Consider the following 19,744-nt stretch of genomic DNA (forward strand, 5'->3'; position numbering starts at 1 on the left):
CCTCTCGTCTTTGAGCGATGAGCAGTTCAATCAAAGAGGAATTCTGACAGATTATTAAATTTGGATCATTTTTAGGTGCCTGAAAATGCAAAACTGAACTGATCGATGAGTCAGAAACTCACGAAAAACTGTTCAGACACACATCCACACACCCCTGAATGCACACACACACACACACACACCCACAAACACATGCACACATACACACACACACACCCACACGCAAATACATGCACACACACACACACACACACACACACACACACACAAATACATGCACGCACACACACACACACACACACACACACACACACACACACACACACACACACACACACACACACACACACTGGACTTTCACATTTGATGTGTTTTCACACCTAGCTGTCCACTTTCTGTTTCAGGTAGGCAGGTGTGTGTGTGTGTGTGTGTGTGTGTGTGTGTGTGTGCAGACACTTGATTTCTGTGAAATGTAACAGAGCAAAGAAACGACCTACAGAAAACAGAAGCAAGAAGAATCAGAAGTCAACTGAGACAAATGGACATTTTTTCTCCGCTGTAACCTACAGATGCTAACGTCCACCTGTCTGTCCGTCCTGCAGACGCTAACGTCCACCTGTCTGTCCGTCCTACAGACGCTAACGTCCACCTGTCTGTCCGTCCTGCAGACGCTAACGTCCACCTGTCTGTCCGTCCTACAGACGCTAACGTCCACCTGTCTGTCCGTCCTGCAGACGCTAACGTCCACCTGAAACGTGCAAGAAATGCAGGAAGACTGGAAGAACAAATGGAGCTACACAACAACCAGGCAGACGCACTTCTTCAGCTCAGCAGAGCAGGCGTGTAAACCACCAGCTTCATCACGATGTGATACGATCTCGATATGTTTGGATGACGATACGATGTTTGCCGATATCACAACGTCTGTCACGATAATCTGATAACCTGATTTCGATTCAATTCACAAGCCTGCGATCGATATGATACGATATCGTTTGCTCATCTCACACAATCACTTACATTTCTATCAACTCACAAAAAACAACTGAGATATGATTTGACCATGATTTATTTCTAAAGTCTTTCATGTATCAGGTCTTAAATAAACAGTGTAAACAGAGCTACGATGAAGCTAGCATGGGGGTCAAGGCCATGCTTCTTCTTTAGGCGCCCAGCCAAGTTCGTCGCGTTTCCCGAGTATTTTAACTCACATTGGAACTGTTTCTATGTGGCGTGAGTTTCCACACCGCTGATTCATTTCCAAGAGGTGAGCGTATGTCGTCATTATCGACCTTTCGTTGGCTGCTCGCGTCAGCCGCCGTTCAGTTATTTGAAGGTGGCGGGCGTGCGCAGGAAATGCTGACACAGACGTACAGACGTGCTATGTAAATTTCAAAATAAAGGCTTATCTTAAAGATGATGGTGTGGATCGATGTTGTCATTGTGCATCGATGTAATTGGATCGATAATTAATTAATCGATGTATCGATGTGGATCGATGTGGATCGATGTATTGTTGCACCCTGACAGCAGAGCATCACTGGATCTGCAGCAGGTTGTACTTTGTCACATGATCAGGAAAATCATTATCACAGTAATACACAGACATACTGTGACAGTACTGCGGGGCCATAACAACCACCTACACCACAGACACAAACAGACACAGTGTGTTAATGGACTTTGAATCAGACTGAAGCAGACCCCCCCGACACACACACACACACAGACACACACACAATGATGACATAACTGCAGCTGCATAATAGTCGTTATCTGAAACACAACCTGGGCTCTGCTGAATGGACCTGTCCTGTCTTAACTGTAGAACCAGAAAGCCTCATCTTTCACAGTGACCCACATTTCCACATACCTTCCCACCACACACACAGACACACACACCTCAGTACTTCTATCCTTGCGAGGCCACTCATTGACATAATGCTTTCTCTAGCCCTGAAGCATCACAACTCAATGTCTAACACCGCCCAATCAAACCAAGTCTGAACCTTCAAGCAGGTCTTTGAAGCTCTCTTTGAAAGTGAGGACCAGACAGCATCACTCAGGGCTCTGGACTGCGACCCTGTTTGGTGAGGGTGCGAGTTAAAATGTTACGTGGTAGCTTGTGTCAATGCTAGCAGCTACGCTGCTGTTTCTGCTTCAGTCTGAAGTTAGTGAGCAGAAAAAGCTGGGACGTTGTATCCTGGATGGATTTGTTTTAAGACGTCCTAAGACGACGAAGAGATGCTGGACGTGACGATAACAACTTTTCAACAACGGCCGCTGGATTGTGCTGCTCTGAAAACATCGGTGTTGACTTTGAATACATTTTTAATAACAGGGTCCATTTGGAAACTGTGCTGATAATTTTGGTGTGGCTCATGTTTGCCAACACCTTGATAAACCGTCTATTACTGGAGCCACTTTGTAATATTACTGTGTTGTTAATAAAGTTAAAAAAAGGAAAAACTAATATATCTATAATAATAATAATAATATTAATGCGACCAAATCATATGTTAATGTGAGCAGCTGAGCAAAGTGTTGCACCAGCGTGGAGCCCAGTGGCCTCACAGTCTGTCAGTACAAGAGCGCCCTCTGCTGTCAGAGCAGAGTCACAGCAGCTGCACATTCTTCTCTTCAAAGTTCAGATAAGATAAAACTTGATTGATTATTGATCCCACACAGGGGAAATTACGTTGTTAGAGACAGCAGTAATAGCAAGAACAATGAATGTAAATAAATATCAATAACAAATAAAGAAAAAAAAAATCAACTGTACAGTACAGGCCAAAAGTTTGGACACACCTCATTTAATGCGTTTTCATTATTTTCATGACTTTTAACATTGTAGATTCTCACTGGAGGCATCAAAACTATGAATGAACACATGTAAAGTTATGTACTTAACAACAAAGGTGAAATAACTGAAAACATGTTTTATATTGTAGTTTCTTTCAAACAGCCACCCTTTGCTCTGATTACTGCTTTGCACACTCTTGGCATTCTCTCGACGAACTTGAAGAGTCACCTGAACTGGTTTTCACTTCACAGGTGTGCCTTATCAGAGTTAACTCCACATGTGTTCATTCATAGGTTTGATGCCTTCAGTGAGAATCCACAATGTAAATAGTCATGAAAATAAAGAAAACACATTGAATGAGAAGGTGTGTCCAAACTCTTGGCCTATACTGTATATATTTTACAATTCTATACAATAAAGTTGCCTTTAGAAGGACGGCTCTGTTTTTAATGGAAAATTTGGAATTGCACACAGTAGGATACTGATAATAAAAATACAGTATACGATTGCACAATAGAGACTACATAACACAGAAAATATGCGGCATTGCACATGGTATTGGAACGCATGTAGTGGGTATGAGCAAAATGTTAAACGTAAATAACGCAGTAGAGCAAAAACAGTAGGTTTTCTGAAACAGTGCTGTTAGATGACGTTGACAGATAAATGTTAAAAGAAGTTAAACAGCCTATTATGACACTGTTGCCCTGCACGGATATGGTCAGGTTATGTTACGCTGTGATCAGGTTATGGTCAGGTGGTCAGGTTGTGGTAGGTGTCATGGAGATGGCTGGTTAACGTGAGGTTGTGCGTCACAGAAACAACTGGTTGTGATTCAGTGAGAGGACACAGAACCAAATGAGGACACAGACTTCAACACAACACTGGTGTCTGTCCTCAGCCAAAGATTGTTTACGAGGTAAAAGAGGCATCACTCTGTCCAAGCGTGAGATGTTTTTGTAGCACCAACAACTTCAAGACACATTCTGTACTAAAACCATTAGCTGATCTCAAATCAAAATCTCTTTCAGATCAGGCATGTGCATGTGTGTGACGGAGAAAGCACAGTGAGAAGAAACTGACGTATTGAGACCACTCAGGTGGAATATCCCTCATTACTTTGTATATCTTGTACAATGTATTATAATGGTGACCTGCACATTGTTTCTTTATTAAAATCAATATTATGCTGCATGCTTATGAAAATAAAACAGAATAGTTTGTCATTTTAACCAGATGTTCTGTTTTAGAGTAACATCTGTGCTGAGACTACAGATGAAAAACAGCCTCTTATCTAACACTGTTCCTGTTAAACAAACCAATTAATAAATACTTAAATCAATAAAATTATTTGAATGAATAAACACTACAAAGGCTGCTTCAGTGATATTTTCCATTCCATTTCTATCAATCAGGGGAGACAAACTATTATAAACACCTCTGAACAGAAGCACTCAGGAGCAGCCAAACACTGAAAACATGCTGGAACACTGACACCTGCTGGAGACCAGAGGAACTGCACAGACACACCTGAGGAGAAAACGAGTGTGCGTGTGTGTGTGTGTGTCACTCACCCACTGCTCTGAACAGACACGCGCCGTCCTCCTTCATCTTCTTGATGACAAAGCCTTTCTTTTCCCGCAGAGCTTTTTCAAACCAGTGCTCCTGCTGAACACACACACACACACACACACACACACACACACACACACACACACACACACACACACACACACACACACACACACACACACACACAGGGTGAGCTGTGTACTGGACCTGGATGGTAACAAACAGTAACACTCAAGCTGACCTACGAGGACTTGACTACCCAGAATTCCCTCTTTTCCAAACACAGACAGTTTTCAGGGAAGTTAATTAACGAATATTTTCATTACTGATTAATCTGCAGATAATTTTTCTTTATATTTATATATATTTATATATCAATCATTTGGTCTCTAAAACATCAGAAAACAGTGAAAAATGTCCCTCCAGTGTCATTAACTGTTTTGTCCCAGCAGGTATTTAGCTGTTATGAGGACGAGGAAACGCTCACGTTTCAGAAGCTGGAAGCGTGAAATGTTGAATGTTTGACACTTTTGCTGATTTGCGAGGATGGATTCATCGCTGCAGCTCTGAACAGATCCGGAGGACAGACCGTGAATCTGGACTAGCAGCTGAGTTACAGTGTCACAGTAAACTGAATCTGACTGCACTGTTGGACGAAAGACATTTGGAGACATTGCTGTGGGTCTGTCCGCCCGCCGAGCCTCGTTAATCAGCACGGGAGAAATTTAATTACAGACGTCTGTCGTCTCTTTTCCATGGATCACATACCTGTCCGCCACATACCTGCTCACCTACACTTGGCTCTGTGCTCTATGAGACAACGCACCCTTATGGATACGATTTGTGATAAGATAAACTTTATTAATCTGCAGCTGGAGACATTTGATGTCACAGGCAGCAGCAATAAAAGCAGAAATAGCAAGGCAATGGAAAATAAAAACTACAAAATACAAAATAAGAAGTTGACTATATAAATGTACATTTTATAGAAAAAGACTATAAAAAATGTATAAATGGAAAATATGGAGAGATATTGAAAAATTGCACAAGGAATTATGATTTAATGATATTAAAGGTAGTAACGTTGAACGGAACATGATGCCATCACACCGGGCAGACACACAGACTCCTCCTCACCTTTGGCATCTGAGTAAAACTCATAATATCCCAAATACAAGATGTTAAAGGACAACTTTCGTTTTTTTACAACCTGGACCTTATTTCTAGCATTAAATACGCCCATTTACTCACCCAGACAACTTTGGTGGCATTTGGAGTCGTTTTGAAGAAATTAGCCCCAGAGGAGCGGCGCGTATATCCGTATAATGCGAGTACTCGAGGCATCCATGCGCAGCCTCTATATAACGCATAATCTGCAGCGAAACTCGTTCATATTCCAATATTTAGTTATGATATGCTGGTGCTCCGAATGCCACCAAAGTTGTCTGGGTGAGCAAATGGGCGTATTTCATGCTACAAATATGGGTCCAGGTTGTAAAAAACGAAAGTTATCCTTTAAGTCAGTGTCTGACTCTGAGTCTGTGTCTAAACTGTGAACGCATCTCTGATTTTGATCTCTGCAGCGGCTCCGTGCAAGTTTCTTGCTAAGCTAAGATGGACATGGCAAACATTAGACGTAGCTGCTTTTACTGGTTTTAATCGGGCAGTCAGTAACACACACGCTGATCAAAAACTGTGGATTTACAGACGTTTCAGTGTTTGGTTCAACCATCGGTTAACTGGACTGAGCAGAAACTACAGAGACCCACCATCACTCGAACGCTGCGACAGGGAAAATACACACTCTGCATGTTGGTGTTGTTGAGCTCACAGCTGTTTGTTTACCAAACCTGAATGAACAAAGTGAATCTGAGTCAGTTTTTAATTCTGATGTGAAGCTGCAGCGTCCAGAAGGTTTATTTTAACATGTTGGAAAAGAAGCACTTCATTTTTTACTTTGATTACTTGGAGGCAGAGTTACAGAAACAGAAACTGAGCTGTTCGATCAAATGTAAAGAAGTTACAACCACTTCCTGTCAGTTTTCACTTCCGATAAACTGGAAATATTTCATGTTAAACCCTGTTACCGTGGTTACTCAGCGTGATCTGTGATGTCACAGTGTTGTCTGTGATGTCAGTGTGTGATGTCACTGTGATTTCACAGTGTGATGTCAGTGTGTGATGTCAGTGTGTGATGTCACAGTGTGATGTCACTGTGTGATGTCAGCGTGTGATGTCACCGTGTGATGTGATGTCACCGTGTGATGTGATGTCACCGTGTGATGTGTGATGTGATGTCACAGTGTGATGTCAGTGTGTGATGTGATGTCAGTGTGTGATGCCAGTGTGAGATGTCACAGTGTGATGTCACAGTGTGATGTCACTGTGTGATGTCAGCGTGTGATGTCACCGTGTGATGTGATGTCACCGTGTGATGTGTGATGTGATGTCACAGTGTGATGTCAGCGTGTGATGTCAGTGTGTCATGTCACTGTGTGATGTCACTGTGTGATGTCACCGTGTGATGTCACTGTGTGATGTCACCGTGTGATGTCACTGTGTGATGTGATGTCACTGTGTGATGTCAGTGTGTGATGTCAGTGTGTGATGTCAGTGTGTGATGTCACCGTGTGATGTCACTGTGTGATGTCACCGTGTGATGTCACTGTGTGATGTGATGTCACAGTGTGATGTCAGTGTGTCATGTCAGTGTGTGATGTCACAGTGTGATGTCACCGTGTGATGTCACTGTGTGATGTGATGTCACCGTGTCATGTCACGTGTCATGTCAGCGTGTCATGTCACTGTGTGACGTCACCGTGTGATGTCAGTGTGTGATGTGATGTCACCGTGTGATGTCACTGTGTGATGTCACTGTGTGATGTGATGTCACAGTGTGATGTCAGTGTGTCATGTCAGTGTGTGATCAGACCTGATCAGTCACCTGAAACATAACCACCGCTTTGACGGAGTTTGGAAGCGTATGAGGACGCCCGGCCTGCTAAAGACACTAACGTTTCTTTACAGATATTCAGCGAAATCATGTCAAATGTGGAGAAGTGACGGGATATCCCAGACCTGAGAGAGACGTAGCTGGAGACAGAGTTTGGTTTACCGCTATTTTTTCGGACTGATGGATAAAAGTCCTGCATCAGCTGATTTCTGCTTTCAGCGTCAGACATTAAAAAATCTGTCTCCAGTTTTGTCTCCACTCAGCAGTCTTTTAGCAGACCAATCGTCCATGCTGTGTTTCTTTTGGTGTTTTTTTCATGTCTGTCGGCTTCAATCTGGTCAATCTCTGCGTCCTCAAGTCTTTTGTGTCTTAATATCGCTCCTGCTGTCGGTCCAGCGTTGTTCTTTACTTTTCTCGTCTTTTTTGCTGGGGACATCATTCTCCAGCCAAGTGTTTGGTCCTCTCCAAACAAATTAAAAATAATGTACGGAATATGCTCCATATTTTGCCTCTCAAATCAGCTGGCGATTTGTTGTTGAGCTTGGTACATTAAGGGATTCCCCCTTTAGTCTGACTGTTAGGAACACCGCTGAATTTTCGCGATTGACCAATCAGAATTGAGTATTTAAGAGTGTCGTCTTCTAATTCCTGTCAGTACAATATGCACTGTGCATTATCTTTGTTGTCATTGAGAAATGCACTTTTTCACTTTGTTTAAATAGAAATGTTTGAATCTAACTTGTGTCAGTGCATTAATTTTCTATGTATATTTATTTTTGTAAACTTCTGGAATGCACTTTTTCAGTTTGTAATCCTGATGCATGTATTTGCATCACTTCAAGGGGCCTTTATTTTTTATATCAGTAAGTAATGCACCTTATTTAAATTGATGTGAGATATCAAATAGGTTTGTTTGATAGCTTTAAGAACATGTTTGAGAGGCTTACCAATAGTTTTTCATTGGAAAAATAAATATCTCTTCATTTAAAGAGTCAAAACTGATTTTGATTTTGTTCGTGGTATTGGTGGTGGTCATGATGTTAGGTATATGTGTGTGTTATCGGTTATCGGTATCGGCCTTTAGGAGCTGAAAGTTATCGGCTATCGGTATCAGTTTTAAAAAACAGTTATCGTGCATCCCTACTGAATTGAGTTGTTTAAGTTTGCTGCAAATGCCCCCCCCCCCCCCCTTGATAGTGTCTGTATACGTCTGCGGCATCACTTCTAGAGCTGCAACTAATAATCATTTTCATGATCAATTAATCTGACGGTCAGACTTTCACTTGCATTTCAGTGAAATGAATTATCATTACACCTACCAGGTTTTCTTGGCTCTGATCCTGATCTTGATCCTGATCCAGGACCTTCACTATTTTGATTATCCACTGTTTCTGAGTCTGATCTAATAATTCTATCATGTTAATTATGTTAATGTAGATTAAACATGTGTAATAAAGACTTAATTCACTGAGATAGTTGTGAAAACATTCCGGCTCTACGCGTTTTTTTTTCTTGCTCTACATCAGTAACATATTCAGCTTTGTATGAAGCAATTTCTTTGAACTGCCAAGTGACCTAAATCCATGTAATGCAATTATAAGTTTGCTTGTTATCCTGCTGACGCTAACTACCTAAAACATCAATTAAAATGTGCTTTTAGATGCTAAAGTTTGATGGTTTCAACTGAATGTGGATGCCTCCAGCTGCACTCTGCCATCTTGCCTTTACAAAAACTCTGGACTTTAAAACATAAAACATCAATCATCTCCAGACAAACTGTGTTTAGTTTCCAGTTCAGTTTCCTGAAGTGTTCCTGAGTCCAGGTATTAATCTGTTTATCCAATCACCTGTTGACAAAGTGTTGACCCTCGCTCCATCCTCGCTGTGAACCACTGAGCCGTTCAATCATGATACTCTCACCTGTTAACAATCAACCTGTTCACCTGTGGAATGTGTTGCTGCATCATGTTCTCAGACGATGCAGCCATCGTTGGATGTGTATCACAGGGGAATGATTTGGAATACATGGAAGTTATCGCTAACTTTGTCGACTGGTGTGGACTAAACCACCTGCACATCAACGCCAGCAAGACCAAGGAAATGGTGATGGACTTCTGCAGGAAGGCACCACAGACTACACCGGTGTGCATCCAGGGTTTGGACACTGAGATCGTGGAGGAGTACAAATAGCTGGGTGTCCACCTCAACAATAAACTGGACTGGTCCACTAACACTGATGCCCTGTACAAGAAGGGCCAAAGTCATCTCCATCTGCTGAGAAGACTGAGGTCCTTTGGAGTGTGTACGACACTGCTAAGAACATTTTACAGCACTGTGTTGGCATCTTTAATCTTCTACGCAGTGGTCTGTTGGGGCTGTGGAAGCTCTGAGAGGGACAGGAAGAGACTGAGCAAACTGGTCAGGAGAGTTGGATCTGTCCTGGACTGCCCTCTGGACACCACTGAGGATGTAGGTGAGAGGGGGATGTTAGCCAAGCTGACATCCATCACTGCCAACCCCTAACCACCCCCTGCATGACACAGTGGGGGCCCTCAGCAGCTCCTTCAATAACAGACTGCTGCATCCACCCTGTAAGCTACCGCAGGTCCTTCAACTAACAGCTGTCAGAGTTCAACTCCAGCGTTACTTAATGCAGCACTGAGTCCATATTCACAATGTTTTTACTCAAACTATCAATACACACTGGTATTTTGTGACACACACAAATATAAATGACTATATATAAAAATATATATTTTTCTATATAGTCATTTGTAAAAAATGTACATATTTATATATAGTCAGCTTTGCTGTTGCTCTTTTGCTATTTTTTTCCTACTGCTATTGCCTGCTGCCTGTAACACCCGAATCTTACCTTATCTTATTTACAGATATCAATGAAGCTGATGAGCTCAAACATTAAATATACTGTCTTTGAGCTGTTTTCAGGTGAGTTTATGTCAGAAAGGATCAACAAATTGTCCCATTCTGTTTTATTTATGCTTTACACAGCGTCTTTGTGCAGTGCTGTGTGGGAGGTCACTCCCTTAAATGGTAGATATACTTGCTTTTAATTTTACGTTCACATGATGGCTACCTCGTGTACCCTGCGTCGTTCTGAGCGTCCTTAGAAATTAAAGCGACGCAACATTCAATACACACATGAACAGCAGGGGCAGTGTTGGGATGGTAGCAGATGACTGTTGTTAGAGAGTGGAGAAGGAAGAGTGATGGCAAGCCACTCTGCTGAACTGACTGACTCAGTGTGTGTATGTGTGTGCGTGTGTGCAGACATTCAAAAATACTGGTGGTGTTCCACAACACGACCTTCTCACATCGGCAGAACAAGAAAAACCTAAACGCCATCATCTGTGATGGTGCCGCCGTCGCTTTTTCTGTGGTGATCTCAGAATGAACGACTCAGTGACCTCCTCTAGACATGTTTAGTACACTTCACGCAAATCCGGAAGTTCTACACTGTCCGAGTTCTCTGGTATGCCCTCTAGTGGTATCCTCTAGTAACACGCGTAGCACACAGGCAAGAACCTGAACAATTACGTTCATGATGCAGCTGGCTGTCTACGTGAACGGGTGGTTACATTTTTTTTCTTTATTGATAAGTGTCCACCATACCATATAATCATTACATTATGCATACAAACACCAGTGTATATACAATATATACATTATATACAAATGTACATATATACATGAACGCTGAGGGGACCCAACCTGAGAAAATTAATTAAACATATTAAAGGATTTGCAAATGTCCAGAGTCTTCATTGCTCTTTTATCTTTTACGTTGTGTAAGGAGGTCATATAAAACTCTACTTCCTTTATAAATTGTTGTATTTTTGGAGGTTTTTGACTCCACTTGCATTTGTGGCCATTGCGTGTAGTTAAAAGCAAGTACATCTCTGGCCTGAATCCCGTCATAAACGTGGGCAGGACCAACTGTTTCACAGAGTGGGGTTCACATGCACACGTGTCTTTACCAGCTACCAAAGGACACCAGGACACTAATACTCCACTGTATCTTCACATAGTGAATAGTGTGCTTTATATTAATGGTCAGACTCTCTTAACCAGCTCTTCATGGACACCTGGTGTTTGTCTCTACGTGAACCCCCAGAAGTCCATTCTGCTTCGTGTGTGCAGACAAAAGGAACAAATGTGAATGTATTTAAGTCATCTGCCATGTTTAAAAGTGTGTCTGTAGTCAGTTTAACTCAGGGTCAGGTTAGTGTCACCTGTCAGTCACCTGAAGCATCAGTGCCGTTTCTATGGTTACCAGCACTTAAATAAAACCGAGGCAATATGTTTCATCTGAAATATGTTTGAGATAAATTAAGGTTTTTCATTTCAACACACCTGACAGCCATTCAGAAAACATTATTCTAAATGTACATTGTGATATTCACTTTGAAACACATTATTCTATCACGATAAAACTGAGAAATCGTTATTTATTTCACAGAATGCACACACGGTATATTTCGCATACTTCGGTATCTAAAGATCTATTTTGACTTTTTGTGTAATGTTTGAGTTTTGAACGCTGACGGTTGTTACCAGTCACATCGACGAACATTTTTAAGCCCCTACAAGCCAACGCTAACCCATCAAAACTTAGACGTTTACTGTTTACCCCACCTGTGTAGCCACAGTAGCATTAGCATTCTTGCTAACATTATCTTAGCTAACGTTAGCTTCCTACCTGCTCTACGGTAGCCGGGTCCATGGACTGCAGCCGGGCAGCATTCTCGTACTCGTCCTCGCTATTGTTCCCGGCTCCTTCCTCCGTGTCCTGGCTGGACCCCACTACTCCCGGTCCTGTCACCCCGGGCTGGCCTCCGCCGGCCAGAGCCGCCACCACTCCGCCGGAGCAGGTGCCTGCCTGCCGCCGCCTCTTGCTCAGCCCGGGCCCGGAGCAGCAGCTCCCGATGCCTCCGCCACAGCCGACGACTCCGGCCGACACGACGAGCTCCCCGCGGGACCCGGCCACCATTCCGCCGCTGCTGTCCCGACCGTCGCCCGGCCCTACCGGAGACACGGAGCCGACGGGCGGCGGAGAGGCCTGCTGCGGCCGGGAGCTCGCCTCGATGCTCCGCCTGTCGTCCCTTGCGGAGGGCGGAGCGGGCTGGTAGGACCACGGCGGAGGTGAAGCCCTCGGTCGGGCTCCGGTCCGCCCTGCGTGTGGGTGCGGGTGCTGGTGCGGGTCGGAGCCGCTGCGACGGTCGCTGTCATCGGCGTGGTCCGAGACGCCGACACCGGAGCTGGGCTTCTTCTTCGGGAGAATCGTCATGGTGGTGTCTATGTGTGAGGGAAGCAGGGAGGGGGTCAGAGGGTGACGAGTCCTCCCTTTCTAGATCAAATGCTTCGGTCTGTTCGCCCTCCGGCCCGGTCGTTTGGCTCTAATCACCGAGCTAAGGCTCTTAACGAATCGAAACGGACGACAGAAACAGCAATTCGGCTCCTTTTCGACGGTTTAGTTGAACAAAAACAAAAAGCGTCTCCCTCTTCACGTTCTATTACCCGTCCAGTCCACAAAACATCAACACAATCTGACGGAGGGCAGCGACGTCACTTCCTGGTTGCGACGGCATTTTTTACGTCATGCCGTTTATCGGGTCTGTTTTATTGGCCATTGTGAGAACGTTCAGCAGGTGAGGACACACGGAAAAACAACTTTACAGGTATATATTGTTGATGTAGAAGGTCACTGTAAATGCCCAGTTATTCAGTTTGATAAGGTTATAACTTTCACTGACATTTATGATGTAACACCGAATCAGAAAACGAAGATTTGCTTGACACCATAGACCAATAATTATTATTGTGGTCAGTTATCTAAGGTTTCCTTTTAGCTGGTGGAAAATAGTGCTAATTTAAAGCTTTTCCTGAAAAGATTTAATTTGATATTTGGAGAGAAAAGTTTCCAAATGGTAGCGTGGTCTAACAATTTGAGATCTTTACAATATGGAATTGATTATCAGCTGGTTTAAAAAAAAACCTGAAAGAGAATACAACAACACAAATTATGACGACCACCATGTTTATCCACTCCCCTTGTCTTATCCCTACTAAAATATATAGCTTGAAAAGTTAATAATAATAATAATAATAATAATAATAATAATAATAATAATAATAAACTTTATTTGTATAGCACCTTTCATACAAGAAATGCAGCTCAAAGTGTTTTACAACAAATAAATCACATGCAGCGAAAGCTTCACATAAAAATACACAAAATGAACATAAAAACAGGGAGAGAAAATGAATGTAAAATAAGATGGAGAAAAAAAACAGCGAAATAAAGAGTAAAAATAAGAGGATAAGGATGAAAATAAAGCCAACACAGCAGATGGTCGTAGTAGGTCCTCCACCTTGTATACAAAGCCCTTAATGGACTAGGTCCAAACTACATTGCTAACTCTGTTGTTCACTATTTGGCTTCAAGAACACTGTGAGCATCTGCTGCTGGTTTGTTGGAGGTTTCCAGCAGCAGAAGATCGATATTCTTTAGGTGTGACTCCTGTTTTGGAAGCACCCCAATAAACTGGTGGTATATTGTCACATTACTGTGTTATCAATAAAGTTTAAAAAAAGCGTTGCGGGTTGATGATATTGGAACAATTTTCCCCATTTTTACTGGAGGTTTTCTTAGAAGATTGAATGACCTGTTACATGAATGTGATTAATAACACTTGGCTCACTGATACTTAGCGTCCTATTAGTCTTCTAAATAACGAGCTGTTATCAAGCTGTTATTAACTGCCTTTACCAAACAGCATCAATTAGCTCTGGATACATTCATAGATGAATCTCAGTTTGGGTTCATGAGAAATGACTCGGAACCAATCCATCATAACTGCTTCATCCTCTTTTTGATTTCAACAAACAAACATTTATTTCCAAGTCACTCATTTCATTCATTATTTTAGCAAAGCTATTTGTATGTTATATGCTGACAGTCATAGTTCTCTGATGTGAAACCTGGCTGGGGTCCTTGGTAGTTCACCTGGTGGAGCTTCAGACACGGTTCGCCCAGTTTCTCCTTCCAGCTTTGTCCCCCTCACTCAGCTTTTAAACATCATATTAACACAAGCACGTTAAAAGTACAACAACAGAACAAGAAATTCTCATAAACCAGCTCGCAGGTGACACCTCTCTTTTTAAAAGATTCTGCTCCAATATTCCAATATTGTGCTCTATTAATACTATTAATAATTCATGTATTCTCTAAGGCTTCTGAACCATCCTTGAATGTCAAGAAATGTGAGTAATTGGCAGTGAAAGACTCATTAAGGGTCAAAAGTACTTAAAATTTAACATGGTTTTCTAATCATTGATAATAAAACTATCAAAGACATAAACCTGCTACTTTTCTAATGTTTCTGGAAAAGTTAACATATTAGGGTTCACCCTGACCCTAACCTACATAAAAAAAACTGAGGCCCCCCACTCCCTCATGTATTCATAATGAATACATGAGGGAGTGGGGGGGCATGAAATTATTGCTCATCCATTGATTTGTTGCCAACAGACAGTTAGTAATGGAGTCTATAGCTGCAGCATCATCTGGTTCAGCACAGAAGTACAGTTGTGTATCATCAGCATAACAATGGAAACGTATATTGTGCCCTCTATTGACGCCACCCAGTGGCAGCATGTATAGTGAGAACAGTAATAGACTAATCAGCTTCCTGCAACCCCAAAACAGATGTCAAACTTTCTCCCTTTGGTGTTTGAAACCAGTTTAACACAGAGACAGACAGACCAGCCGACTGTTCAAGACCAATGATTAAGATATCGTGGTTAATCGTATCAAATGCTGCACTGAGGTCTAACAGGACAAGAACTGGGACCGTATTTTCATCAAAATTTAGTCTGAGGTCGCTACAATATGTTTACAGGTGCAATATTTATGGATCTCACTAAGGCTTTTAACGTGGTTGATCACTTCCTCCTCCTTGACAAACTTTGTGCTATTGGTCTTTCAAAACAGTCTTTGCTTTGGCTTAAATCCTGTCTTCACCGCAGACATCAGTTCCACAAATTTGTTCCGACTGACATATTCAGCTATATGCAGATGATACTGTGATTTATTCTTCCAAATATCTAGAAAATTCAGTGCACATTACGGGCTGATTTTTGATACCAATGCCAGCTATGGTAGCTGACATTAGCTTACACTAGCTATGATCGCGTACATTAGCTTAGGCTAGCTATGATAGTTGACATTAGCTAACACTAGCTGTGATAGCTGACATTAGCTAAGGTTAGCCCTTGTTCCTGCATACCCCTGCCAGACCAGCATGATGTCAGTTCGAAGTCAAATAAAACCCAGCCTGCTTCGACGTGGAAAAACAACAGCAGAGTGAAACCGACTTGACATACATAGTGGGAGTGTTAGGGGTTTCAGGCGAACTCTTAGAAGCTGATGCTCTATGCTAGGTGTGTGGTCATGTCAGAGGCTTTGGAGCAGACCTCAGGTCCAGAGGAATGACAGTTTCTTATTTAGATATTAGCAAGTTATGTTTCACTGAAATGGGCACAGGAATTTCAAGAATTTCTGAAATTCTTACACAAAAAAATATGAACCAAATATGAATTTGTGTTTGAGTGGGAGGTACTTTCTTTTATTTGGCTGATTGCATTAACTTACCTGTCAATATTTCCTCAGGTTTGACATTGAGTGTTTTAATGTAGCTTTTCCAGCACGGGTAAACAAGCTTTACTCTGTATGGTAATGTTGGTGCTTTTCGGGTTTCATAGGATCATATTGTTGAATTTCCAGCTCTGAAAGGTGTTCTCGTACGGCAACATGACCGCCCTCCTTTACATGGTCGTCTGGTTGCAGGCATGGCAGACTGAGTTGGCCTCGAACAATGCACGTAGATTTGATTGGCAGACAAGAGACAGTGTGAATTCAAATGAGATCCAATCAAAAACAAGTATCAGCCATTTAAACCTCGATGGTGCTGCACTCAAATTTGTCCCAACTGCTTTGTTGACCGACGGCCAGAAATCTGCCAAACAAAGGCGTTACTGCACACATTAATAAAAATTAACCTGAGACTACAAAAGTGAGGAGACAGTTGAAATGATGCACATTAATATTATATACATGAGTTACAAATCAGACACCAGACTGTGGAGTGACAAAGTGTATTTATATTATCTTCATCTTCCATACGCCCGCGCGCACACACACATACACACACACACACACACACACATCTTTAGTTACAGTTGGTGCTCAGTGCTGAGTAATAATAATAATCATCATCATAATAATCATAATAATAATAATAGCAATAGTTGTCTTCAAATATAGAGCGATACACTTTATACAAAATACCCTGCATATTACTGTCAAGTTTAACTGAAATGACTTGAGGAGCAGTGTGATGAGTGTTTCTGCTTGCTCAACAGCGGGGGGCGCTGTCGCTCTGTTTTCACACTGAACTCAGAAGGTCCAGACTGATGATCTCTGTTCAGTTAAATCAGATCAATAATCATCTTTTAAAAATCATCTGCAGTGTTTTATGTTTTCCTAGGATAAAATTAAAAGAGAAAATTCTCGCAACGTCCAGCTTGGTGGTTCTGAAGCTTTCAGCCACATCTTGAGGTTTGTTTTCACACGATAACAGCTGGTCGTATTAGTGGTCGAAAGCTTCGGAAACACAAAGAAAGTGAACTTTGTGTTTTAATAAACTGCCGTTTCCATGCGATCAGAGAAAAGAACAGTTTTCAATCCTCTTCAGTCAAACTGATTCAGAATCAGTTGCTCATGGACGCAGTCAGAGATTCAGTGATCAAGCTTCAACCACAGAAAAGCCTCAAAGTCGAACATCTGCAAAAACACTTTGAACTATGAAAGAACTCCCTTTAGTTTGTGGCTGATTTAGATTTGGAGTGGGGCTGCCGCTGACAGATTATCATGATCATTTAAAGTCCACATTATTCTCTTTAAACAGTCTGCTTTTGTAGGGCATCAGTCCAGAACCCAAAGAGATTCAGTTTACTGTGTTAGAAAACAGAACAGCAGAACACGGTCACAGTGGAGAAGCTGCAACCAGAGAAGCAGAGAAGCATCTTTAGCACAGCTTACAGTGTGTGTATATACAGGATATATTCTTCAAAATGCCCACAGCATCCTTTGGGTGTTTGTTCCTGAAGTGTTTTGGTTGACAGACAGCTGAGGGAATATTTGGCTGAAAGTCTGAACAACAAACCTGCAAACTGATGGATCAGACGTTATGAACACAAGAGATGCTTCAGGGAAGTCCACAGCTCAGAATGTGGAGCTGATGCTCAGAAAGACTTCAATAGTTGGTGAGTTTTAGAGTGAAAGAAGAAGAAAAGACTCCAGTTAAATTCGTTGTTTCATGTTTCTGTTTGGCGGTTTCTTTCTGCTGTGGGACCGCAGACACGCACTCATTCACAGCAAAGCTTTCAGATATTTCAGGCAGTAAATAACTCTAATGTTGGTGAATTTATTCATTATATTTCAGGTTAATCAATAAGTTGTTTTATCTATCTTGCTTTGTTGGACCAACAGCCTGAAGAGATCTATGACATAATTTTCTGTCCCCTGACTAATGGAGATATTATCTCCTCATTGTGAATTATCATCTCATGACAACAAAAACTATCTCATCATTCTCAGAATTACCGTGAGCTAAACGTCTGCTGACGGCCGTCTTGTGCTTCTCGTCATGACACATGGATCTCGCAACAATGGAAAGATCTGTATGCGACACTTACGAGAGCTCATTATTATGATGTAATTATGACTTCTGCGAATGATTTAGTGTCTCACAGTTATGGGATCAGAAAGGCGATGGAGACATGTCCCTACAAATGTCAAGGTGCTGCTGAATTGTCCCTGCCAATACTTTGACAGATGTTTGAACTCCACAGTGTCACCGGTCAGATCTGTGCAGAGCTGCCAGTTTGTGTGTTTCCTGTAAACACAGTTTTATAGCTGTGAGACCTGGATCTCAAGCTCACAAGAAAACTACATCCTAATTCTGATCCTTAATGTACAGTTGTGAAATTGTTGATACTGATCTCGTAACTGTGGGACTTTTATGCAGAATTCTGACATCTTTTGATGAAGCTAAGTCACACATAATCTTTTTTTTTTTTGGTGAAATCAATGTGAACAGATTTGTTGTGTAACATTTGTGGCCTTCCTGATTGAACCCAACGCTCCTCCAGCGGTTTGCAGGTTGTCACACAGACGTGGTTTTATACAAACAGTCGTAAATATGAGTGCAAAGGCATGCAGCACCACCCACCTCCACCAGTGCAACATCATCAACAGCTAAAATTCGACAAATCCAAAAGAACTCAGTGTTACAGGATAAAAAACAGAGGTTATAACTCTGAGTTAGTGAACAAAGAAAAGCACAATGTGGTCACTGTTAGTGTCCATGCAGTGGGTGTTGATAAAGTTGGACCTGGATGTAACAGTGGTGTCTGTAATCTGAATCCAGGATGGATGCAGGGTTACTTCATGGAGGAGGACTGTCACCATGACAACCAGTGCTGATGCAGAGCAAGTGGAATAAAACATTCTAGTGATGCATTCATGCTTTGCTGATGGAGACGGGAGGATTGTAGATCCTGTATTCAGAAAGTTTGTGTTCGTTTGGTTCGAAGCTGAGCTGAAAGTGACTGAATGTGCAGATTGATCGTAGGACGACGTCCTTAACATGAGGTGAAGCACAGCTGCTTTACAGTGAGAGGTGTGAACTAGAGGGAGGGGCAGCCGGTAAACAGGGAGAAAAAGGTGCATCATCTGCCTAAAAATGTTTTATCTTAATGTGGAGCATCCATTTGTCTGAAAGATGAATCTCAGAGTGTTGTTAACGGCACTCCACGATTTCCACTTGATCTGAATCCTCTGGAAAAAAAATATCCCAACTGTTGCAGAGACTCACAACCCAGACTGTGTGTTGCTAACCCAAACAGGCGAGTCTTTGAGGATTCTGCAAATACCTCCAAAATGCCTATAATATATTCTATATGTGTGTATATGAACAATAATACATACGTGAGATAGGAAAACTTCCATAGGCTTAAATCTCTTATCTCAGTGAGTGATCTCAGTGAGGGTGAGTTTTTATCTGTCTTCCCTTAGTTAAGGCAAATTTTCGTTGTCCTGCTAATCGATGTCTGTTACTGGACAGTTTTGGAGGTTTTTACCTGAAAACCAGTAAATTTATATCAATATTGTTAAAATTGTAATTTAAGCAAGTGACAAACATGTTTGTGTTTGATTTGTTGTGTAACTTTCGAAAATATGTTTACATTAATACGGAACATGGAAAACACAATTTTCAATCTCCTGTAGTGACAATAGGAAGACTGAGGGACAAGTTGTTTCTCTATCTGAT

General features: G+C 41.9%; 1 protein-coding gene across 2 annotated transcripts in view; it reads right to left on the reverse strand.

Annotated features, from left to right (window-relative positions):
* The window catches only part of otud5a (OTU deubiquitinase 5a), a 29,511-nt gene extending 16,630 nt beyond the window's left edge, over positions 1–12,881 (reverse strand). Inside the window, exons 1-2 of one of the 2 annotated variants that reach the window (XM_041945598.1) lie at positions 12,049–12,881; positions 4,378–4,468 (exon numbers count right to left, since the gene is read on the reverse strand). In XM_041945598.1, coding sequence (XP_041801532.1) covers positions 4,378–4,468; positions 12,049–12,636 — 679 coding nt within the window. In that variant the 5' untranslated portion in view covers positions 12,637–12,881. Of the gene's footprint in view, positions 1–4,377; positions 4,472–12,048 lie in introns of both variants that reach the window. The other variant, XM_041945597.1, reaches the window with a different exon arrangement.
* Positions 12,882–19,744: the final 6,863 nt, after the last annotated feature.

This window comes from Chelmon rostratus, chromosome 10, assembly GCF_017976325.1.
Source record: "Chelmon rostratus isolate fCheRos1 chromosome 10, fCheRos1.pri, whole genome shotgun sequence".
NCBI lineage: Eukaryota > Metazoa > Chordata > Actinopteri > Chaetodontiformes > Chaetodontidae > Chelmon > Chelmon rostratus.